Source organism: Canis lupus, chromosome 4, assembly GCF_003254725.2.
Source record: "Canis lupus dingo isolate Sandy chromosome 4, ASM325472v2, whole genome shotgun sequence".
Lineage (NCBI taxonomy): Eukaryota > Metazoa > Chordata > Mammalia > Carnivora > Canidae > Canis > Canis lupus.
This window is the reverse complement of record NC_064246.1, coordinates 60285926-60311884: the sequence shown is the minus strand read 5'-3', so window position 1 is coordinate 60311884 and position 25959 is coordinate 60285926. Positions and strand designations below refer to the sequence as shown.

Sequence of the window (25959 nt, the reverse complement as noted above, 5' to 3'; positions counted from 1 at the left end):
ATTTCTTTTTTTTTTAAGATTTATTTATTTTAGAGAGATAGACAGCATGTGAGTAGGGGGAGGGACAAAGGGAGAAGGAGGATCTAAGCAGACTCCCCGCTGAGTGTGGAACCCAACACAGGGCTCGACCTCATGACCCTGAGATCATGACCTGAATCAAAATCAAGAGTTGGATGCTCAAAAGACTGAGCCACCCAGGTGCCCCTCCTTCTATTTCTTTTTTAAAAAGTGTGATTTGGGCTCACATCTTACAAAATTGCACTTCAGCTAGGCTAATTGGGGGTAGGAGGGGCTTTAAAGATGAAGATGAAAGGAATAGATACTCCAGATACCTAGAAAACATTAAAGTTCATTTCCAGTAGATACATATGTACTTATAGATGCATGTGTATATGTGTGCAAATGTACACACATACATACACATTCTTACAGAGATCATCTAAAATATATGCATGTTTATATAATATATACTATTATATACATATATATATATTTCATTTATTTATTCTACAAATATCTACTGAGTATATCCATCATGTGCCAGGCCTTCTTACTCTTCCAAAATTCAAGACCAATTTCACAAAAGTTTAAGGGAAATTGAAAATGTTTTGACCCGAGATTGAAAACAGGCAGCCTGCAGGCCACATTTGGCCCCCACTGGGCTTTTGATTCACCCAATGTATCATTAAATCCCCATGGTCCCGCCATTCCCTAACATCTTCCACCCAGGTCCACATGCATCTGTACATTCTGTCTGCCACTGTGAGCATTTGTACCAACAGCCCTGGATTGAGACCTCTCATCCCACAGGAAAGGAAACCCATGTTACAGAGAGCAACTGGCTTCTCCACATCCAGCCAGCAGCAGAGGCCAGTCAGGAATTCACATCAACTGACTCCAAACTTGCAGATAAAATTAGGAGGCAGGACAGTATTAGCTCCCTGACAATACTGTCTTCAACCCAGCCATACCGATCTGATAGGAGCCTGTCCAATTCCTCTTCCTGGAAAGGCCACAGCTTCCTGGGTAATTCTTTAGGAACCATCTGCCAATGGAAACACGGGGTTTGCAAAACCGGATTTCAAAAACATGACACCAGTGAGCAGAAGAGTTCATTAAAATAACAATGGCGATTATCATAAGTATCATGGTTATTACTCCAGTTATAACAATGACAAATATTTATTGAGAACTTACTTTGTATCAGGTGCTTTATGAAAAGCAGAGGAATTCAGCAGGCCTAGGATGTTCTCTGGCTCTGCAATTAGTTCACCAGTTAAATAACTAACAAAGGATCTCTTTCCATTCTGTCAGATTCTAACCTCTAGATATCAGAGTTTACAAAACCTTCTGACCTGGATTCTCAAATGTAAGTATGAAATACATCCCCTTATGTTCAAGGGGAGCTTATATAAGATACAAATTCCTAAATCGAAAACAGTCTGAGGATGGCCAGGTGGGCTGAACTTAGAGTAAATCCCCAGGTGATTCTGATACAAATGGTCACCAGTCCCCATATTAAGAAACACTGTGTTTGAAGACTGGCAGTAGATTTCCTCTTAGATACAATGTCCATTTGAAATTTTGAGTTGTCTCTAATTTCACCAGATTGTGCAAATTTTGACTGTTAAAAATAAATAAATAGATAGATAGATAGATAAACAAAAAAAGACCAAAAAAAAAAAAAACACCCAAATTTTGTTCCCTCCCTGGCACCGCAGATGCCCATATCTGCGAGCTTGTCTACTCTGTTGTGCAGACCTCAGTCTGCTCTGGGACCCACTCCTGGCTACTCACTGGTGGAAAGGGAGCGGCAGAGCTTCCAGAGCTGACAGGGGCACCAGGCCCCGCTGACCCGTCACCAAGGACACGCCCTCCCACTCAGATTCGCCTTCAACTATCTTCACGGAGATTAACTCCTTCTTGCAAAGCGTCAAATACTCCCCTTCCTTCTCAGCTGGCTGAGCCACGGAGCACATGGCTCTGCAGAAGAAGTGACCTGTAGATAATGAGAAAAGCCCCTCCAAGGAGTAGCAGTAATGGAAAAGGGATTACCACACAATGTAATGTTTCTAAACAGAAGCCCAAGTACTTTGTTCCTGGGACAGGAACAGGCCAGGGGAGAGGTACCACAGAAAGCCTTTGTGATCCCAGAAAAACTGTAGCAGGGGAAAAAAAAGCCACTGAGAGGGAATGCACTCGAAGAAGATATCATAAGCTTGGAGTAATTTGTGAGAATAAGGCTCAACTGGGACTTCCCCTTGGTAAAAATAATAAAACAAAAATTTACTTAACAGAACTTCAGTTACAATTGCAACCCTCTGCTTAATCTTAGGATCAAAACAAAGAATAAATTGATTTGGTTGAATATAATTTATCCAAATATGGTAGCACTATACAAAATTCTTTCCTTCAACTGTGATTTGTGCAACACAATCATAAACAGAATCCCTTTGCAAAATATTCTATGCAAATCTGGGTTCTTTCAATGTGCCTGTGATGTCATCAGTGGTTAGCGTTGGTTGTCGCCCGGATCAGATCCCTCCTTGCAAACAGATTGGCTTGTTCTCCAAGAGGTTCCCCAGCACCATTTTCCTCCATCTCAGGAAATCTTGTAGGTTTTGCAAGATTTGCAATTTTATTTCACAATCAAATTGTATCATATATTTTAAAAGGTGATTCTTTCTTACTCTTGGATGCATGTTAGAATTGCCTGGGCAACTTTCAAAAAATACCAAAGCCTGGCCCCTACCTCTGGAGATTTAATTGGCCCCAGTGGAGCCCTAGCATGGGCACTTTCTAAAAACTCCCCAAGGGGTTGTAACATCAGACAATCAGTGTGAGACTGAAAAACATAGCTGTTCATGTGATGTCAATGTCAAACTGAGAGTGACGTTTGGAATAATATTGGTAACAGGTGGGTTCATTTATGATTATTCTCACCTTTGAAATGTTCTTTGCCTCCCGTTGTGTCCTAATTATTTCAGAGACTGATCATAAAAATCCAGATAAAAGCCCATCCCACCCTACTCCATCCTCACCTTCCTGTATCAGGAGTGCCAGGTATATTGTTTCCAGATGTTTCTCATCCACTGACACTTGGATCTCTGTATCTTCCACCAATCTGCAGTTGAGCCAGTACTTATGGTCAAAAAGGAGATGTTCCAGACATGCAGATACATAACCTAAGAGGTCAAGCCAACATGATTTCTGAACAACATGATTTCTGCCATAGCTGAAAACAGAAAAGTGTGAGAAAGCTCCTTTCTGAAGTTCCCTCCCAGACCTTTGTCCCTTAATGAGAACAAGAAGAGCATAGAGAGGTAGCTAGAAAATTTCTAGGGTGAGTTGATTCTTCTCGGCATCTGTTGGGAAATACAAATCATTTTTAAATAATATTTATGATTTTCAATACATTATGGATCTCCATAAAAGCACAATGAGATGACCAAACCTAACTACCTCTTTCTAATACATCTATAGAGGAATTTCAAAGATTATAATTTGGATTCTGGGGGTCCTAGTCCCCCCTTACAGTTTTCCTGACTTGAGGTTCAAATTCCTGGACCCCTAAAGATGCAGTGACTGGGGGGTTGTCCATGACCTCTAAAGGAGTCAGGATTTACTCTACCACCCCCTCTGATCTTCTCCATCACTCATGCCCAGCATGCTCTCCTTTGTTAAAACCAGACTAGCTGCTCTGTAGTTGCAATTATGGATGGTATTTCAAACATGCCTACAAATGTGAATTATTGATGCTAAAATTTTGCTTCTTTTGAGACTTCGTCTTTCTTAAGATGCAAAAGCCTGTTTGTTTCCATTCTGATTCTGTTGTACCTACTTAGGCCCAGTGTGTTTTCTATCATTGTATTTCTTGTACTTTAACATGCACACCAATCACCTGGGGATCTTATTAAAATAGAGATGCTGTCAGTAGGCCTGAGATTCTACTTTTCTGACAAGCTCCACACGATGCTGATGCTGCTGGTCCATCGAGCACACTTTGAATTGAAGATGGGTCTCTAAATGATCGTGGAAAGAGATGCACAGTGTGGAAAGCAGAAAATCACCATGACTACGAGAGAAGTTATACCTTCTAGCCAAGGGCCATCTTGACCCTCGACCTCTACACAAGGTCACTTCCTAGAAAACCCTGCCATCTGAGTCCCCTTTCACACATAGCTCCCCCATCTCTTTTGACTCTTTTCCAAAAACATAGGCTGAAGTATCCACAACTTTACTATTTTGAGCAGCTACTTGATCTTATTCAACTGGTCCCCGTTTTTTTTTAACCCTCAGTCTGCATCTCTCTCAGTCCTTTGAATTTAGTGATCACCAAGAACTGTTCACCAATTCATTATCTAAGAAAGTAGTCTCCCCCTGAAAACAAAGTAATGCTCCACATCCCATTAGAGAGTAACAGTTAATATTTGCCTTAGATTTAGTTCCAGGCAGTTTGTGATATTTCAAAAGTTAACCATCCATGTGAAGGCTCTACCTCTTTAATTGTCAGAGCCAGACCAATTCCCTGATGTCAAACCCTACAAATTGGCTGAGCTATAACACAGTTTCTCCTCCACCTGTCTGCTCCACATCATACCTAAGTTCAAGTAGGTAGAAAATTTCCAGATTTCCTCCATGGTCTTGAAGGTGATGAGGAATTGAGCCTTCTGGGACTGGATACCCACCAACCTGGCTGAGAGGTCCTGGGGAAAGAGAAGAGTGAGTCAGCCTGGGATGACAGTGTCCTGTTCATAATCTCAGAGGAGTGCAAAATGCTCTGTGTGATTTCTTGACTGTGGCATTGATTTTTTTACATCACACACACACACACACACACACACACACACAGGAAACAACCTAAATGTCCATCACTAGGAGATCAGTTAAAATGAATTGTGATTCATCCATGCAGTGGAATATATGATATTATGCAGCCATAAAAAAGAATAAAGAAATCCTTTGTGCACTGATGCAGCCTCCAGATATATACTACCAGATGGATCAGTAGCAGCAACAGAAAGGAACCAGGATGTAGAACTGTGTGCAATGAATGCTCCCTTTTGGGGAGCACCTTGGTGGTTCAGTCAATTAAACATTTGCCTTCAGCTCAAGTCATGACCTCAGGGTCCTGGGATCAAGCCCCCCATCAGGCTCCCTGTTCATTGGAGAGCCTGCTTCTCCCTCTCCCTCTGCCCCTCTCCCCTGCTCATGCTCTCTCTCTCTCTCTCAAATAAAAAAAAAAAAAAATCCTTTAGAAAAATGCTACCTTTTGTGTTTTAAAAAAAAATGTGTACGGGGAAGCTGAAGGATGAATAAGAGAAGGCACGTTGGAAGCAAGTTTGATTGTCGATCTATGTCTAATGATTATTTTTATAAAGCTGATAAATAGAAAAACCAAATTACACAAAACCAAAAATCACAATCCTTCCTCCTAGAGATAGATCATCAGTTAACACTTTTATGTATTAACTCAGAATCCTTTTTCCTGTGCACGAGCTTCCAGGTAACTATTTTTTTATAAATAGAATCACATTACATAAATTGTTTTCTAATCTTCTGTAATTAAACAATATTTTGTGAGCCATCCCCTACTTCAGTAAACAATCTATATTATTTTTAATGCTTACATATGCCATCACTACATTAACATAGTTCTTAGCATTTCCTTGTGTTTAGACATTTGCGTTGCTTTCATTTTTTTACCATCCTAACCAGTACTGTGATAGACATCCTATAGCTAAATCTTTGTTCACATCTCTGATTGTTTTGACATAAGTAATTCTCACTGAGAAGTGCAGTTGGGAATGCAGATATTCACATTTTCGATCCTAAAATGCAAGAGAGAGCCAAACTGCCCTTACAAAAGGCTGTGCTGTGCCAATTTGCATGCTTCCCCACTCCCTTTTTTAATACTTGGGAAAACAGGTCTAAACTACTGTACCGACTTGGTTTTCCCCTAAAATCTTTCTCTTGTTTGTCCAAGCTTCTAGAGTTGACTCTAATGAGTGAAGGTCAGAGCATCCTTCCTCCCTCAGGCCAAGTTGTGCCATCAAAAATAATTCCCTAGAATGCTGTTCTGGGAGAACCCTGTGGAAAGAAGAGATTAGAGAGGAAGGAAGAGAGGAGTTCCTAGGTCAGCAAAGCCAGAACTCTGGGGTTCTCCCATACAGGCCCCAGGAGTCCCCAGATCTTGTTGCTCAGGGAAGGGGTCCTAGATAAAAACTGACTCCAGGGGCACTTGAGTAGCTCAGTGGTTGCCTTTGGCTCAGGGAGTGGTCCTGGGGTCCTGGGATCAAGTCCCACATCGGGCTCCCCGCAGGGAACCTGCTTCTCCCTCTGCCTGTGTCTCTGCCTCTTTCTGTGTATCTCTTGTAAATAAATGAATAAAATCTTTAAAACAACAACAGCAACTGATTCCAGGAGATTCATTGTCAGGCAATTCACCTATTCACAAACAATGCCCCATTTAACTCACAATAACCCTATTCAAAGAGTACAATGACACTACTTAATCCATTCTAAGATACACTTTTACCACATTTAATCATGTCTGAGATAAAAGATAAGGAAGCATGTGGCTCATACTTAATTGGGAGCATTTATTTCCCTTTCTTCCAGGTATATAAAATATTGCTGCATTTGATAATCAAATGGCATTTCAGCCTTAATAGAAAATGGCATGATGCATGTGTTATAGTCTAGGAGGCCCAGGCACACACAGTTTAAGCAATTTACCCCGGGTCACCTGTGTGTTTGTTGTGGCCCCCTGACTGGAGCCTAGATCTAGCTGACTCCAGGCCTCAACCCCGGTGCACCAGCTGGACCGATTCAACCCTCAGCCCAGCAGATCCCCTGGCTCAATCAAATGCAGCTCTTGCCCACACCAAAAGTGACTCAAATTTTTAAAAACTATGGTGCCAGTTAACAGCTCGTGCCTCCAAGTTTCTGAATTCTGGAAATTAAAAAAAAAAAAAAAAAAAAAACCTACTATTTATAATTGATCTGCTATTTAGGGAGCACATACTGCCACCCAAGCAAAGTGCCAAGCTCTCTACAGATACTGACTCACTGACTCCTCCCAACAAACCAGTCTTTTTTTTTTTTTTTACGTGACAGATTAATAGAACACATTTCCCTTTTTAATTTGTATCAAATTAATTCAGAGACTATAAAAATAACTAGAACATATTAGTTTATTACATGAAGTAATATTCTTTTTCTCCCACCTCTAGTTGCAACAATTTTTAATCATTTCTGACTTTGGTTCTTTTAGTAAGTCCCTCCCAGGGGACACCTGGGTGGCTCACTCAGGCATCTGCCTTCAGCTCAGGTCATGATCCTTGGGTCCTGGGATTGAGGCCCTCTGGTTCCTTGCTCAGCGGGGAGCCTGCTTCCCTCTCTCCCTTTGCCTGCCACTCCTCCTGCTTGTGTTCTCTCTCTCTCTCTCTCTCTGTCAAATAAATAGATAGGGTCTTAAAAAAAAAAATCTCTCCTAAACTATAAATAATTTGGTTATATCCTTCTTCCTTGGTTTAACAACTGAACATACAAGCTACCCACTATGAAAGAGAAGGAACTGGTTTATTTACTTTGTTGCCTTTTTCTCCTCTCATTCTAAAATTTATCGTTATTAATTTTTTGATTAGCAATTTTGGTACTTAAAAGAATATATACTTAGTGGTCACCAGTGGTGAGGGAAGGGGATGGGGGGGGTTATTGTTTAATAGATACAGAGTTTCAGTTTGGGATGATGACAAAGTTCTGGAACAGACAGTGGTGATGGCATAACAACGTGACTGCATTGATGCCACTGAATTGTACACTGAGAATAATTAAAGTTGAAAATTTACGTTGTGTATATTTGATTACAAGAAAAAATAATCCCAATGTACCACATTTTATTAAAAAAATATATATATGCTTTATAAGGTAGATATCATAACAATTCCATCCTACACAGGTGAAGTCACTTGTAGATGGTCAGACAGCTATGAGTGGCAGGTTTGAAACCATTTTCTCTGACTGTGCAACACCAGAGGTTGCCACCTTCTGAGTTCCGTGTATCCTTGCTGAGCAGCAAGTATGTATATTTTCATTCATTCTTTGTTCCTTCAGCGGTTCTCTGAAGGGCCTACTTTGTTCCCGGCGCTGTCCTAGGTGCTGGCAAGCCTTGCAGCGGCCGGACACCAGGCAGGTTCAGCATTGCAGTGGGCCACCCAAGCTCACCTTAAACAGGGCACACACCTCCTGGTGCTCATTCTCCAGCGCCCAGAGCCGCCTCCTGGCCGCTTCCTGCAGGGGGCCGTTTACACACCTCCTGGAGCGGCTCTTCACACTGAAGGAGAGCGTCAGATCTTAAAGAGAAAGGGGGGAGAAATGCAATCAGATCAGGCTGGAAATGCAATAAAAGGGAAGAAAGAATTAGATTAAATGGACATCAATTAAATTGATGTCCTCTTTAATGAGAGGTTACAAGTAATCTTAATGATATCCGGAGCACCTCCTTTAAAATGTCCCCCAAGGAAAGAAAAAAAAGAAAGGAAGGAAGGAAGGAAGGAAGGAAGGAAGGAAGGAAGGAAGGAAGGAAGGAAGGAAGGAAGGAAGGAAGGAAGGAGAGGCTGAAGCCTGGGAATGTTCTGGAATCCCAGGAGCTGCTGTTGGTTATTTCTGCTTTGAACAAGGTATATTCCTAGGCTGCCTGGCACCAAGGTAACAGTGCCAACACAGAACAACTACACATATATTTCTTCCTGTGGATGATTTGTAGCAAATACTTAATCTATCCATATATATGGAAATACACGTCAAACACGTCAAATTTATTATGTGTAATAGATATTCTATGCTTTATGCATTATGGATACGCCATACATTTTCTCTAAACTATTTCTAATAAAATGAGTTTACTAATGTTTGCCAGGGCAGGTCCTTAATGTATTAAAGCCTAACTTCAATTTCTTACAAATGCACATTTGTTCAGCCAATACTGTAAGCAGAAGCTGTTTCAGGTGTTGGAATACAGCAGGAAACAAAATAGATGTGCTCCCTGTTCTCATGGAGCTTGTAATCTCTGCAAGTAACCAATTCTATGAACATAATAACTTCAGATGGAGAAAAGTGCTAGGAAAGCAATGTAATTGGATTAACAGACAGAGTGATGGAGCAGTTTGGGGGGCAGGGGTATGCCTTTGGATAGTGTTGTTGGAAAAGGTCACCCTGAAGAGGCTCATCTTATAACTGCACTTTGCCACATGTCTCCTTTAGATAATAAGTAGCAATCTCGTTAATAATTATCAAACACAATGAACCAAAAAGACATTGGACTGGATAATTATAGAGGTCTCTCTTCTAGCCCTAACTTGCCAGGGACTTTGCAAATCCCTGAGCACATTAAAGACAGCCCCTCTCTTGCTGGCCTGGGTAACACAAGTCAGCCTGGACTCCTATGTTTAAAGGGCCCATTTTTAACCTGGAAGTCCTGAAAATGCCTTGGCTACCAAGCAGCTCCAATAGGACATCCCCAACTGACCTGACACTGGTGTGAACTGCGGGTGGATGTTTGTTCCACTCCATTCCTCCCTGGCCTGTGTTCTAATCTCATCCAAGCCCTCCATCCTCAGCCGTCCGATTCAGTGCTCTGTCCAGTAGCCTCACGGATCAGCACACTGACCGCTATGAGGAGGCGAAGCCGGGGGAGGCGGAGTCACACAGACCTGGGCTCAAGGCTTGGCTCTGCCCTCGCTTGCTGTGCCATGCTGAACAGTTAATTACATCTTTACACTTGACTTTTCTCATTAGCAAAATGACTTGTCGAGTACCTATTTCACAGAGCTTTTAAGAGGCTTACAAATGAGATTATTCATACAAAGCTTTTTGTTCAGTGCCTCCTACATAGTAAATATTCAATTAACACATTAAGCATCAGCTGTCGACTCTCAAACTCCCCACCCTATCACTGCCCCAATTACTGCTCCCTCTGACCTCATCTTGTCACATCTGTAATCAACCTTGACTCTGACCAACTCTGTGACTCCTTTTCACCAAATCCATTTCTCCTGTCCTTTCAAAGTGTGATCCAAACTCCCTTCTAGAATCTCTCACAATAGCTCCCGCAAATGGCAGCCCCTTCAGTGTGGATCTCCTAGTCCTGCACCTGAATCCATGGATTTGTCACTCAAAAGACCTGGACTTAAATAAGCAAACTGCCTTTGAGATCTCAACAGGCCAGAGCTGCCACTGAGAGCCTCCTGCATGGGCCACTGTGGGATCCTGCAGTGCCTTCAGCATGACCAAAACAAGGGAATAAATCAAGTTCACTCCAGTGTCAGTGTGAAGCATACTTTGTCATTTTTTAAAAATCCTTCTGAAAACCGGTTGTTTAATCATGCTAATGTATCTGATTGATTTTGTCTGTGACTCTTCCGCGTCAAGGAGAGATTGGAGGCTGGAGCGGAATGCCCCCTTCTTGCTCAGTGACTTTCCTGGAAACAGCACCACAGTGGTAAAGGCTATAAGACAGACAAGTTCAGCCCTCCAGGTACCCTTTGTTCATTGGCCTTCATGGCACTATTAAGGCAAAATGCTGACTACACTGTATTCAGGAAACAACAGGTGGCGAGTCACCATTTCTCAAGGACAAGCTAACAGACAAGCAGATTGATAGAACAAGAAAGGGCAAGGTCGTTCTCATTGTCAGCCTGGCTGTTTGACAGAATTTGAAACTGGGAAAAGAAAGAACCTGATATGACATATGAACACTATCCATTTACCTGGTTTATGTTCTTTGAAACATTCTTAATGTAAATCTTTTCCACAAATCTATCATTTGTATGCCAGGGAGGAACAAAGATGCACCTCCATCGTGGCCATGAACAAGATGAGGGTCTGAATGCCTTTCTCCTCACTAGCTGTGTGGCAGTGGGGAAGATGCCTTTCTCTCTGAGACTTGGCCACCTTTGGAATGGGGAGTTTGGTGGCACCTCCCAGAGGTGAGCATATGAGAATGAGAGGAATCATTTAGCACATGCTTGGCACATGATTAGCCCCCCCAAAATGATCCCTGTTACTGTACAATAAACACTGAGTCTTCTGCAGGTTGATCCTCAGAGTTTCTGGTACAAGGTTCAGCCCAGGTATACTACCCTCTGATGCCAACTCCCTGCCAGCTTCACTGAGGTCTCTTAGTCGGAGACTTGTGAAAGATGTGTCTTGAGAATAAGGTTTCTTTTGCACTAATTTCAGAATCTTTTTCTGATTCTGAAAGATTCATACAGGTGCTCTTCTGCTCCACCAATCTCACTCCACATATTCAACCCTTTATTTGCTTATTCGTTTATTTAACAAATATTTATTGAGAATGTGCTATGTGTATAAGGTACTGTATATAGAATATAAACATGACCTCCACATATTTATTCAACAATTTGTGTATTTATTTACCAAATATTTTCTAAGCACCAACTATGTACAAATAACTCTTTTAGATGCCATGCACAATAAATACCTAAGTCTTCAAAAAAATTATCCCTGCCCTCCGGCACCTTAAAATTTAATTGCTAATGTATTTTCTTTAGTAGAGCAAATACGTATGGAGCTCCTAATATGTGCCAGATTGTGAAGAGGTTTGAGAGTCAGCCTGAGAAGCTTTAACTTAATCTTGCAGGCAATGGAGAGTATTGGAAGATTTGTGAGCAAGTGAATGCCATAGTCGAGGTCATGCCTACAAAGATGCATTTGATGGTGGTGCCTGGAAAGGATAAAAGAAAGGGAGCCTACAGATGGGAGAGATAAAGAGGTTACTGTGGAATTCGACATGGAAAATACTTTAAAAAAAAATAGGGCTTCTATTTGGGTTTTAGATACCTGGAGTCATATTCTGTGGCACAAAACATTTTTCCTTCTCTTCAGATAAGGCTATACACTCAGTTGATACGGTTGGATTCTTGGAAGGAGTTTCTTTACCTGGAAGAGATCAAATGAAAGATCATTTGTGTGAGTGTAAGCAAGTGATAAGCATGGACTACAAGTCTTTGTCAAGTGACAATTTTTTCTCCTAGGCTGGTGGCATGAAGGAGTTCTCTCCGCTATCACCATTGCCTTACAATTATTTAGTACTCAACTGTTATCAAAGACCTGTTATACCTGCTATGTCAATACTGCAGTAGCCTGTGTATCCCCATTTTATTTAAAACGAGTTAATAAGGGAGGCCTGGGTGGCTCAGTTAGTTAAGCGTCTGCCTTCAGCTCAGGTCATGATCTTGGGGTCCTGGGGTCAAGCCCTGTATCAGGCTCCCTGCTCCCCAGTGACCAGGGAGCCTGCTTCCTCCTCTCCCTTTGCCTACCACTCCTTCTGCTCATGCTCTCTCTCTGTCCCCCTCTGTGTCAAATAAATAAAAATTTAAAATAAAATAAAACAGATTCCCACCCACAGGTCAGACTGAGTCCCATGGCTGAGGACACTGAAAATGCTCCATATATGTTGAACCTACAAGGTCATTATAGATCTGACTGCGATGAGGTTTAAGATCAATGGGTGGATAACAGAAGTGTCACCATAGAAGGAGAGAGGGTAGCATCATTAGGGAGACGCCTGGGGCATGCTTGTAATGTATTGATGGTCCCCAGACTGTCTGACCACTAGAGTCCTGTATGGGATTTCTCCTCAGATCTCCAAAATGTTCCTGTCTTTGCCACTGTAGAATTGAAGTGAAAAAGGAAAAGAAAGAAGATCACGGCACAGCTGGGGTTAGGGAGAAGGCTATTTTGATGGCAGAGCGTTGAAAAGAGAAGAGAGTACAGCTAAAAAGCACAAGGCAGTGGATATAAAAGAATAGAAGGAAATTTCACAAGTATCACTATGAAATGTGGGCCTCCCTCATGATATTCCCAAAATACAACAAGAGAATTCAAGTCCTTAACACATTACTTTGGGTTACTCTGTTCCTTTGACCATGAAATTGCTCAAAGACTATACCATGGGGTCAGAATATTATAAGCTGCCTGGTTCTAGAAAGAGGGATTAGGAGTCTTGGCTCAACCATTGTTTGCAAGTCCCTCACCTAATTCTCCCAGTTTCTTTGATTATAAAACTGTGCTAGGTCAGAGTCAAGCAGATCAACCCATTTTGCATTCTGGACCTGTTCATCTACTGATGCAGCCCAAGAGTGAGAGGGACCAGCCATCACACTCCATCCACTCACAGCTGATTAATGCTAACCCCAAATCTTCACATTGCTACCAGGAGTCTGTGCCTCTACTCTGTGCTCCTTGCCTATGCAGAGAGATTTTGAGACACCAGTGGAGGACCAGATTCTATTTCTTCATAGCAGGAGCAGTTAACACTTTTGGGGGTGATAGAGGGAGGGAGAATGAAATGGATTTGGGTTTGATAGGCAGAAGGAGGGGCCCGTCAGCTCATAGCTCCTCATCCAGTCAATCTTGTTAGGGGTTCAGTGTTAAAAGCAGCTTAGCTGGAAAGCAGGCAGTAATGAGCTACAGTTGAACTGGATCATTTTGTAGTTCTGCCCCCAGGAACCAAAGGTAACTGTAGCAAAAAGGCACTGGCTTGGGTATCATGAGATAAGAGGTTGAGCACAAATCAGATTCTCCCATACATTAGTTAATAACCTTGGGCAAGACGTTTCATCCATCCGTTTTCTGAGGTTTCACTTTTCCCACTCATAAATGAGAGATGGATCTAAGTTAGTGGTTCTCGACTCTGACTGCCTATTTGAATCACTCAGATTGCTTTTTAAAAATAGCAGTGCCTAGGCCACGTCTCCAGAAATGCTGATTTACGTGGTTTGTAGTGCAGCCCAGCCATAAAAATTCTTTTAAGTTCCCCAACTGATTCTAATTTGAGCCAGTGTTGGGAATCACACATCTAGACTGATGCTTCTCAAATTTTCATATGTGTATGAATTGCCTGAGGATATTGATAAAATTTAGACTCTACCTCAGTAGGTTGAAAGCCTAAGGTTCTGTGTGTCTAATGTGCTGCCAGGTGATACATCTGCTGGTTCCAGCATCACACTTGGAGTGGTAGCCTGCTTCCTCACTCTGGGACAGTTTGAAAACTGATAGCCTCAGGGTCAGAAGCCATCAGGAACCCACAAATATCATTTTTCTTTCTTCTTTCTTCCTTCCTTCTTTCCTTCCTTCCTTCCTTCCTTCCTTCCTTCCTTCCTTCCTTCCTTCCTTCCTTCCTTTTTTGGTTCTCTTTTGTTATTCTTTTTTTATTTTCCCACATGGTAAATTTTTATTTTTATTTTTTTATTTTTAGATTTTATTTTTTTATTTGTCAGAGAGAGAGAGAGAGCACAAGCAAGGGGAACAGCAGACAGAGCGAGAACCAGGCTTCCCACTGAGCAGGAGCCCAATGCATGATCCCAGGATCCTGGGATCATGACCTGAGCTGAAGACAGATGCTTAACTAACTGAGACACCCAGGCATTCCCCCATACACTGAATTTTTAAAGTTCAAATGTGAATTGCTTGACATCACTCAGAACTTGGGATATTTTGCATAACCCAGATTCTTGGCTTTGCTTTGAAAATGGGAAGATCTATAGTTCAGAGCCCTCATTCTCATGTAGCAATAATTGTCTGGGGTCAAGCATTTGCTGCCCCTCTGTGGGCATTCATTCTTCTCTGGCTACCACAGTCTGCATGCCATCAAATTTACCCATTCACATATGGGCCCCACAAGCTGTGAGAGTGTGTACCTACTGCAAGACTGCGTGGAAAGAAAAGATAGCCTAAAGATGGTGAATGTCCACCATATAAGTCCACCTTGAAGAAGGAAGTTCATGGTCATCCTGCTTTGAGCAAGAAAGCTCTGAAAAGATGTGTGAGGTTTAGAGCAGAAAATTGCAGTGTTTCATAGGACATAATTTGTAGACTGTTTGCATCAGAGCTACCTAAGTGCTGGTTTTTAAAAAGGTATCTGCCCGGGCAGGCCCGTGGCTCAGTGGTTTAGCGCCGCCTTCGGCCCAGGGTGTAATCCTGGAGACCTGGGATCGAGTCCCACATCGGGCTCCCTGCATGGAGCCTGCTTCTCCCTCTGCCTCGCTTTCTGTGTCTCTCATGAATAAGTAAATAAAGTCTTTAAAAAATAAGTAAATAAATAAAATAAAAAATAGAAAGTTATCTGCCCAAACTAACTAAGAAAATTAGAGAAGGGGGATCCCTGGGTGGCTCAGTGGTTTAGCGCCTGCCTTTGGCCCAGAGCACGATCCTGGAGTCCTGGGATCGAGTCCCGCGTCAGGCTCCCGGCATGAAGCCTGCTTCTCCTCCCTCCTGTGTCTCTGCCCCCCCCCCCCCATGTCTATCATGAATAAATAAGTAAAATCTTTAAAAAAAAAAAAAAGAAAGAAAAAGAAAATTAGAGAAGAATATCTGCATGACTGAAGTAACCAGTTATTTCCTGAACAGGATGGGAAAGCACTACGCACTATGCACAAAAAAATAATGGATAAAATTAGGAACTTTTTTTAATCAAAAGATGCAATTAAGAGAATGCTAGGTAAGTGACAGAGTAGAAGAAAATATAAAGAATGTGTATAGAATGTAAAGAATTCAAATCCAGAATATATAAAGAATGCTATGCATCTTTCAGAAAGAGGTAGGCAACTAGAAAAATGGACAAAAGGGTGAAGAAGCCCTTATCCAAGGCAGTATCCAAGTGGCCAATAAATTTATGAAAATTTTCTCAAGCTCATCAGGAGAATGAAAACTAAAACCATAATGGAACACCACTACACAGATTGACCAAAATAAAAAAGACAGATAAAGCCAAGTGTTCAAAGGATACAGAGCAATTGGAACTCCCATCCCATGTACTGCAAGTATGAGAATAAGGTTTGAAAATTTTTACTTTGGAAAAACTGTTTGACATATCAGTTCAAGCTGAACATATACATGCAATAAGATTTAGCAGTTCCATTCCTAGGCATATACTCAGAAGAATACATATATGTGTTCACCAAAATACATCTACAAAAATATTCACAGCTCCAGTATGTGTAACACCCAAAACAGCCTGGCAACAACCCAAATGTCCATCTACACAGAATGAATAAGTAAGTGTAGTATATACAATTAAGTACAATATAGCAATGAGAATAAATGAATGACAACCCCAGGAAGTAGTATAGGTGGACATTTTCACTTTTTGAAAATTCACCAAACTGTACACATATAATTTTGTACATAGCTCTGCATGAGTGGTAAATTTGGTAGACTACAAATAGAGAAATATTCCTTGAGCTCTTCTCTACCTACTTCACCTCCGAATATCTAGAGGTAGAGTCTGGAGATGTGCATTTTCAATTAGCCTCTTGAGGATTTCTCGTGTGCTCTAAAGTGTGAGAATCTGTGGAATAGAGAGCCAATTTGCTAGGTGCTTGGGGACCCATGAGCCAGAGAGCAGCCACTTGAGACACAATAAAGAATCTGGAAAATCTGGGTGAGCTGCATAATAGGAAGAAGAGTTAATACTTGCATGGGAAAAAAAAAATACTTGCATGGGGATTCATAATTTACAGAACTCTTTTGTACAGGGATTATATTTCAACATGAAGGAATATGGAGACTTAGCTGGGCATTAAAAAAGGACCAGAGACAAATCAAGGCAACAAAAAGCTATCATACAGAATGAAGTGTGTTAAAAAGAAAAAGATATGATTTTTTTAATGACTGCAAGGAAATAGACCAGTAGGTCCATAGTGGCTAGTGCCGAGTCATTTTTAATCATCTTTTTGTCTACTTTTGTCTACTTTCCAAATATTCTGTAAGAGACATACACTTTGTTTTCTAGAACTGAAGGCAGGTAGAGAAGTAGGTGGGAACAAAGACTGCAATTAGACAGTCCCAGACTCAATCCTGTGCTTCTCATTAGCCAGATGAGCCCCGTAAACCATGTGGTTCAGGTGGGGCTGACTCCATCCCTAGCTCCAGAAGTGGGCACTTGACTCAAGCATCAACCAATCATGTTATGTTATGCCATGGCCACATAACCAAGGTTAAGCTAATGAGAATTAGTCTCAGGACCCTCAACAGCACTCTGCAGGAAGAGATTTCTTTCCATTGCACTTGGAGCTGTGAATATGACAGCCTGGGTGGCTCAGTCCGTTAAACATCTGCCTTCAGCTCAGGTCATGATCTCAGGGTCCTGGGATTGAGTCCTGCATTGGGCTCCTGCTGAGCAAGGAGTCTGCTTCTCCTTCTGCCTCTCCTCCACCTTTCGTGCTCTCTCTCTCGCACCCTCAAAAATAAATAACTAAAATCTTTAAAAAATATATATATGACAGCCTAGAACTGGGAGGCCTACCACAGGTGAAGGCCTGCCTAAAGTTGAGGCTAATCCAGTAAAAGTTTAGGAGTTTAGGAAAGATAACTTTCTGATAACATCAATTGAATATCTTGATCCAGCCATACCTAAAGCAAACAACACCTGGACTTTTCATTCATTAATCAATAAATTACTTTTGGTATAAGCTCATTTCATTTTTATTATTACTTTGGGTCGGAAAAAGTTACTAATTAAAAATACATTGAGATTTGTTTAAAAACTGCCAAACTACTTTCCAAAGCAGCTATACCATTTTGCCTTCCCATCAGCAACGCAAGAGAGTTCCGGTTGCACAATATCATCACAAACATCTGATATTATCAGGCTTTTTAATTCTAGCCATTGTATAGTTGTCTTATCTCACTGTTTCAATTTACATTTCCTTAGTAACTAATGATGTTGAGCATTTTTCTCATGTGCTTATTTGCCATACATATATTTTCTGAATGAAAGTGTCTTTACAAACATTTTGCTCCATTTAATTGGCTATTAACCTTCTCATTACTGAGTTATAAGGGTGGTTTTTTGGTGGGTTTTTTTTTTTTTTTTTTTTTATGTTCTGGATACAAGTATTAGATATGTGGTTTTCATGTAATATCCCTGAATCTGTGGCTTCTTTTCACTTTCCTGGTAGATTTATATGGGAGATGGGGGGAGTAAAATTACTGGCAAAGAGATCAGCAAGATAAGTTGGAATGAACTTTGTATGCACATGAGACAGCAGAAACCAGCCTGTACATACTAGCAAGGTCAATGATCATGTAGTTAAAATTGTTAAATATGGTAGAGTCAGGATAGGGACAGCATTTCAAGGCAAGCAGAGGAACTTAGAATAGATATAGTAAGCAATAGGGAGCCATGAAGCATTCTTGAACATAGGAATGGCATTGTAGCAATGGAAACTCTACCTGGGGTGGCACAAGAAGGACAAGGGAGAAGAAAAGACAAGAGGCAGGGAGGCCAGCTAAAAAAGTTGTATGGCAATCCAGGAGTATAAGTGTGAGACTGTGCACTATGATTTTGGCAAGTGAGAAGTGAGGGGATTTAGTGAATGGTGTGGTTCTTTTTTTCTTTTTTTTTAAGATTCTATTCATTTATTCATGAGACACACGGAGAGAGACAGAGACATAGGCAGAGGGAGAAGCAGGCTCCCTTTGGGGAGCCCGATGCAGGATCACGACCTGAGCCACAGGCAGATGGTCAACCACTGAGCCACTGAGGCGTCCCTAGTGTGGTACCTTAAAGTTAGAAAAGGGAAAGTATCTTGACAAATTGAATATGAGGGATAAAAATAAAGAAGAGGCAATAATTATAGAAAATGAATAGATAGAAGGGATTTAAGAGATCATTTAGTTCAACTCCTCACTTCACTGTGGAGAAACTAAGGCCTAGAGAGGAGTAGTGATTTTACCAAGGTCACATAACAAGTTCACAAGAATCAGAAGCATGCAGATCACTGGGAGCCAACTTTACTGCCACCATGACGTTAATCTAATCTCAGAACTCTGAGGTCTGAAGTCTCTAATCTGGAAACATCTCACTCTTAGAAACTTGCTAGAAAAAAAAAAACAGAAAGAAACTTGCTAGACGTGAGCATTTGACCCATTTGAGCAATAGATGCATTTCTCCTCTCTCAGTCTCTCCCAACTTCCACCCCAACTTTAAAAAAACATTAAGAAGTGTTTCCCTGCATGCTTTTTTCTCCACCTACATATTTTTTCCTTCTTTGACTTGACATTCATATCCACCAGTAGAGTTTATGATGTAAACCTACACTGTCCTCGTTAGGATAAATGTCAAATTACAGCTATAGGTATATCTACCTACATGGATGTATCTCTGATCATAATGTAGAGGGAGGGGAAAAAGCAAGCTGCACAATGATATCATTTTGTTTAAGTATCAATCTTCAGAAAAAATTCTTTGCAATGATTATGAGTACACAAACATGTAATAAAAGCACAAAACCGCTGAATTCATGAAAGTGATTAACTCTGGGGAGGAAACGAGGGAGGGAAATGAGACTGGGAGAGAACTACCAGGGGACCAGGGGACCAGGGGACTCTACTTGCATCTACAATGTTTTGTTTTTTTTTAAGAGAATGAAATTAAGGTATTCTGAAGCAAACATGGTATAATGTAGAAATGTACTAGAGCTAGATGGTAGTTTTATTGTTCTGAAATTCTCTGTTATCAGTAAGTTCAAAATGCCTCACAAGCTTTTTAAAGTTCAAATATGAGGCATCATTCAGTACTGCCAGCATTCTTCCTCAATTTCCTATTATTATACTCATGATTCACATTTACCAAAATTGTTGAAAGTTAAAAACACCAGCAATCAATATAGGCAAATGTTCCCTCTCACGTCCCCTGTTTAAGAGTGTAAGTCTGCCAAACTTCTCCAAGCAAGTGTTAAAGATAAGGGGACAGTGCTAGAAGCTTTTAGGTCAATAAACTTTGACATGACTTACTCTGTGATCCTCAGTGAGGAACTATAATTTATTAAACAGCGACAAGAATCTCCAAGGGTCCAGGAAGTCAGACATGACAGCAGTTGACCAAAACCAGCACCTCTCACCATGTGCAATGGGGAGATTTATGTGAGCAAATGAGAAACATTACAGGGAACAGATGCTGCAGGCAGAGCCCATGTGTGAGAATGCAGGTCACTTGAGTGGCCAGAGCCAACATTCATCATTGTGTGACACGGTGGCAAACCAGCCAGGCATCTGTCCAGAGCTCGGTGCTACCAAGAGCCTTCTCCTTTCCTGCTTCCCTTACCCCTGAGGACTGCTGGTCTTCATTGTTTACTCCACTTTAAACAGATGTAATGGCAGAAGCAGCTAGAAACAGGAGCACAGTGGAGCCAGGAATTAGGGAGAAGGGTTGTAGGAATAGTCTTTACTAGTGAACAGTAAAACAGTCCACAATTACTGAGGGGTTATCAGAAGCCAGACCCTGTGCTAAATCCATGAGATGAATTATCTGATATAATCCTTACCCAAAACTCTGTGTGTGACCAATAGTACCATTGGATCCAGGTTACAGACAGGAAAACTAAGGTTTGAAGAATATACGAGTTTTTCCCTAAGTCACGGAACTATGGAGTCACTCCAGAATATGTCTCATACTTTGTTCTATTTCCCTAGGAAAAACAGGGGAGTCTAAAAAGGGATTTTATATCAATGGTCCTCATACCTACAACACCCATATCACCCTCTCTGGGGAAAAGCCCTGATAAGCACAGAAAAAATTTTAGGGAAATGGTATGAAAAGCCTTGATAAAGGAAATGGCAAGTTGACTCAGAGAAATAGTGGATTCGGGATCCCAGCCACTTAGAGATACCCCCAATCAGGTGAAACAATAAAATCATTGGACAGTAATATCATAAGAACTCTGAGGATGCTTTCTTCAGTGTTGATTGGTTGGCTGGTTGGTTTTGAGCCACAGAACTCTTGTTCATGAAATCTTGGGCTGAGGACAGGATGTCACACAGAAGCAGAGCTGCTCCAGCTGAAGCTGGGGGTCAGAGAGCAGGAGCAGAGCTCCCTAAGGCACCTCTGCAGGCCAAGCCTACATTCCCTCATCTTATAGATGAGCAAAGGCCTAGAGGGAGAGCTTGATAGGCTAGAGTCACAGAAATGTAATTAATATGGCTGACATTTCCTGTGTTAAATCACTGTTTGCCAGGTTGTTTTGAGTGTTTCACACGTAGACTTAATCGCCCCCACACACAACTCTATGAAGAATGTATAAAAATATATCAATAAATCTATAGACAAGGGGACTAAAACAGAGAGGTTAAGTAAATTGCTCAAGGTCAAGTCAAAGAACCACGATCAAACCAGACATTTTGGCCTCCAAGACCAGGTTATTAACCATGGTGATGGTTAACTGCCCAAGTGATGGTAGACCTAGAACCCAGGACCCTGGCTTGCAGACCAGTGATCCTTCATGTTCCCCCACACTCCATTTAATGTCTGCTCCTGCAGGGTACAATGGCAACAGGATTTAAGGAAAGGGTCTGACAAGCTTATAAATCTTAGAAATCTGGAGATGCAACATGTTTTCATAGCTAATGGTTGTGCCTTTTGTGCCATCTGCAGATCTGTTTGTCTTGCCTAGCAGTTCTTCTGGGCTCCCTTTCCAAGGAACCACATGGTGCTCCAGGAAGACATGGAATCCTGACAAGGGTTAGGAATGATTCCTCGGCATGGTGCTCTCCTATCTCCCAAGTTCTCCCCGACTCTGCCACTTTCCCCCAAGGCTGCCACATATCCTGATAATTGCCATACTTGAGATGGCAGGACCCCACCTTGGTCCTGCTCTGAAAAAAAAGTGAGGAGTCTGCACTAGGGTGACAAACCACCCTAGTTGCCTGGGACTCTTCTGGTTTTAGCACCGATTGCATCCTGAGAAAGCCCTCGGACCCGGGCAAAACTAGGATGTTGGGTCACCTGATATCAAGTCTCAGATGACTTGACAATTTCTTAGGGCAACGACTCCATGGCTTCAAGCTGACGTACCAAAAAGAAAAAAGGAAAAGAAAGAAAATCACTCTGTAATAGGTAGGAGGCAAGAAATTGCCTGTTTTTGTCTAGTGACAGCAACCCTGATGAAAATAGGGTTGAGTGACTGAGGCCAAATTTATGGCCACTCATGCGCCCCAGGGGCACTCACTGCCTGAGGTTCTTTCCTGACCTAGGGAATCCTGGGAAGAAAAGACGGAAGGGGTTAGTCACACCCTGCCAGTGGCAGCCAAAAGCAGCACTGGCTCCTTACAGAGCTCAAAGTCTCTCTCATCAGGAAAAGTAGAAGTTTCCCAGGGTCCACTCCCTTTTCACAAAGCCAGAATGACAAGCACTGGACGAGGGAAGGAGAGGGGGCCAGAAAGCAAAGCCATCTCGCCGCTACGATCTTTGGAAAAGCAGCTTCCCCAACCCAACAGATCCCTGAGTCTTCACTGGACCAATCACCTCAGGGAAGCCACAGGCCAACCCCCTCCCCCAGGTCAGGAAACTCACCTGGGCCCCAGGATAGACTCGGCTCCCCGGGAATGCAGAAGCAGCCACCCATGTGTGCATCATTCTCCCCAGGCCAAGGCCCCTGGGAACAGCAGCCAGAAGAGCACTGGGAGGGACAGCCTCCCAACGGTGTCCCTCCTCCCGCCTCCTCCCTGGCACACTAGGGACCAAAACCCAGCTCAATGCACAATGCAGCCTTTGACATCAGGCTGCAGCAGGAGGCCCAGGCAGGAGGGGAGGGGCAGCCCAGCCCTCAGGACCCATAGTCCCTACACTGTCAGGCCTCTGACTGGGGAGCAGCACTCCTCCCTGCCTCTCTGCAGATTGCTTCAGGCCTATCAGGCTGTGGCACATTCCTCACATTCTAGGACTGAGATACACAGTTGGGTTCCTGTGGGGGAGGCCAGGGTGGAGGAGAAGGGCAGAGAGCATCCCAGGAATCAAGGCTGCTGTTCTTGTTTCCCCCTGGCTGACTTGGCCCGCACTGACTTGCCTGCCCATGAGAGAGCCATCCCCACCCAGCCTCTCTGTCTGTGAACACCTCCCCTGGGCGCAGCAGCTCACCGGGGCGCCAGCAGCATTGGTGAGCCAGCTCCTCACTGGTGAACGGGCACAGCCCCAGCCCCTGTTCCTAAAGCCTTGGTCAGAAGGAACCCAGGCAATCGCCTGCTGGAGCCCAGCACCTTACTGATGAGAGGATGCAGGACCAAGTCCGGTAAGGTTACAAATTTGCCCAAAAACCTGGTGACACCAGACCAGCCTCTTTTTCACTTTGGACAAGTTGCAGAGCCGGAGAATGCAGTGGACGCAGTACAGAAAACCTCCTGCAACATCTTCCAAAGGAGGCAGGGAAAATATGGTTGAATGTCCACAAGACTGGATGGAGGCCTGACTGATCTAACAGCCAAGTTCAAGGATCACTAATTACTTATTATTTTGTTAGTGCCTAGAGCAAAGTTCAGTGGGGAGTGAACCAAGGAGGGAGGAGGCACAACTGACAGGACACAGGAGTCCTATCCACTGCTCTGCAGGCTACATGCAGGCTGGACTGGAGGTCACTCGCACAGCATTTTAAGGAGGGAGGTGAGTTGGCCATGTTTATATTCTGGGAGGAGCACCCGGGTGACAATATAAAGGATAGCCCAGGGGCCAGTCCCATGGGGGCTGTCACGAGTGTCCACTGCACACACCAGCTCAGACTCAGGTGACAGAGTCTGGCTTCAGTTTCAATGCTGACTCATTTTGACACCCAGTCACTTAAACGTTTGCCATGGGCCAGGCACTCACTATACATTACTTCATTTCAATCCCGTAACAGCCCCATAACATAGGTCCTTCCAGCTCTATTCTCTAAGTGAGGAAACTCACAAAGAGGGGCATATAACACATCCGAAGCCCCACTATGTATGAATGTCAGATTCAGGACTGGAGTCAGGTCTAATTGATTCCACAGTTGGGGAGCTTCATTTTTCTGATATATAAGCTCTTTCCATGACCACAGTGAAAAAACAATTAGATGATCTGATAGTGAACCCTCAGAGCTTGCTGACCACTATGGAAGGCCCAGGAGAGGAGGGCTAGGGTGGGGCAGGGAGGGCAGCGGCGGTGGGGCGGGGGGTGGGGGGGACAGGGTCTCTCCAGTCACATGGGGGATTACATGCAGGATGTTTTCTCTGTGCACTTCTGTCTAAAATATCCACTTTCATAATGTCCCATGCCTTTTCCTTCACCGAAGCAGTGTTTTAGGATGTTTTCTTGGGCTTAAGATAAAAGAGCAAGAGTTTCTTTAGAAGATAGTCACTCAAAATTTTGGGAGGATATAAGAATCAGATGGTGAAAAGAAACCATGGTTTTGGGACGCCTGGGTGGCTCAGCGGCTAAACATTAGCCTTCAGCCCAGGGCACGATCCTGAGACCTGGGATCGAGTCCCACGTCGGGCTTCCTGCATGGAGCCTGCTTCTCCCTCTTCCTCTGCCTATGTCTCTGCCTCTCTATGTGTCTCTCATGAATAAATAAATAAAATCTTTAAAAAAAAAAAAAAAAGAAAGAAAGAAAGAAAGAAAGAAAGAAAGAAAGAAAGAAGCCATAGTTTAAATTGCACATGATGACAAATGCTCAGACTTATCATTTCTCCTTGACTAACCTGTCCACCATTCTTACGCAGGTACAGCAATAGAGATCAGAAATTGTAAACGACCAGGACCAACCAAAGGAAGTCTGTCTGTCCCAGGTGACACTCTGAGGCAGTTGGCTGAGACACACATTTTGGCAAGTCCACTCTGGATAAAGTCATTGTTTTTCTTGAGATGCAAGAAACTAGTGCTATTCTGCATATGGGCTAAAGCGTATGAATATGCCTTAGATGAATTAGCCTGAACAAAGGCTTTCCAGACAGAGAGAGCAGCAGGTGCAAAGGCCCTGAGGCTGGACCATGGCTGGCAAGTGGAAAGAAAAGCATGTGTGGTTGAAGTCCATGAGACAGAGCAGGTATAAAGATGAGGTGAGAGAAAGCAGCTAGAGGCTAGATTGCAGAGGACATTGAAGGCCATCTAAGGATTTCAGCTTCTACTATGAGTGAGATGGGAGACAATATAGGATGCCAAATAGAGGAGTCTCATGATAGACTTATAGTTTTAAAGGGTCACCCTAACTGCTCCTTGAAAAATAGGCTGGAGGCACCTAGGTGGCTCAGTTGGTTAAGCATCCAACTCTTAATTTCGGTTCAGGAGATGATCTTGGGGTCCTGGGATTGAGCCCCCTGTCAGGCTCCACTCTCAGCAGGGACTCTGTTTGAGGATTCTCCCTCTGTCCCTCCACCAGCTCATGTGTGCTCTCTCTCTAAAATAAATAAATCTTAAAAAAAAAAAAAAAAAAGGAAAAAGAAAAATAGACTATAGCTGGGATTCCATGTATGCAGCAAATGTAACATCCAGGAGAAAGATAATGATGGTCTGTACCAGAGTGACAGCAATGGAGGTAATAAAAGGGGTTTAGGTATTAGATATATTTCTGAATGACGAGTATCTTAATCAAGGCTCTGCAAAGAAGAAGAATCAGTAGGATACAAATATATCTGTGATACAAGGTGGGCACTGTCCCACCTAAGAAGCTCCCACTAGGCTTCAGGAAATGAGAAGTATGATGCCATGTTCTTCTGGGAAGTAGCCAGACGTCCTGATTTGTCATAGAAACCAGACATCAAGATTTTCACATGAAGTTCCCAAATTTTTTAATGGCCACAAACTAGGCTCACTCCAGTAGCATATACACTAAAATTGGAATGACACAGAGATTAACACAGCCCCTGTGCAAGGGAAACATGCAGATTCATGAAGTATCCCATGGTTTTGAGTATTGTATAGAACTGCTGAATCATGGGGCATCTGGGTGGTACAGTCAGTTAAGAATCCAAATCCAACTCTTTCAGCCCAGGTCATGATGTCAGGGTGTGATGAGACTGAGCCCGACTCAGGCTCTGCACTATCAGAGAGTCTGCTTAAAATTTCCTCTCCCTCTCCCCCTCCCATGGGGGTGCTCTCTCTCTCTCTCTCTCTCTCTCTCTCTCTCTCTCTCTCCCCCC

At 42.8% G+C, this 25959-nt stretch overlaps 1 protein-coding gene and 1 non-coding gene across 4 annotated transcripts in view; one reads left to right on the top strand and one right to left on the bottom strand.

Annotated features, from left to right (window-relative positions):
* SH3TC2 (SH3 domain and tetratricopeptide repeats 2) overlaps nucleotides 1-22573 on the bottom strand; it is a 55044-nt gene extending 32471 nt beyond the window's left edge. Inside the window, exons 1-7 of one of the 3 annotated variants that reach the window (XR_003130671.3) lie at nucleotides 22379-22573; nucleotides 11866-11964; nucleotides 8230-8357; nucleotides 4601-4706; nucleotides 3042-3185; nucleotides 1798-1999; nucleotides 972-1045 (exon numbers count right to left, since the gene is read on the bottom strand). Coding sequence is in view for 2 of the 3 variants with exons in the window: in XM_025434193.3 (XP_025289978.1) it covers nucleotides 972-1045; nucleotides 1798-1999; nucleotides 3042-3185; nucleotides 4601-4706; nucleotides 8230-8357; nucleotides 11866-11964; nucleotides 22379-22430 (805 nt within the window). In the remaining variant the exon portion in view is untranslated. The remainder of the gene's footprint in view (nucleotides 1-971; nucleotides 1046-1797; nucleotides 2000-3041; nucleotides 3186-4600; nucleotides 4707-8229; nucleotides 8358-11865; nucleotides 11965-22378) is intronic. The other 2 variants (XM_025434193.3, XM_025434194.3) reach the window with 2 other exon arrangements.
* A 3051-nt stretch (nucleotides 22574-25624) lies between these two features.
* Nucleotides 25625-25728, top strand: LOC112652039 (U6 spliceosomal RNA). Its single transcript, XR_003131208.1, has one exon. It is a non-coding gene; the product is annotated as a U6 spliceosomal RNA (small nuclear RNA).
* Nucleotides 25729-25959: the final 231 nt, after the last annotated feature.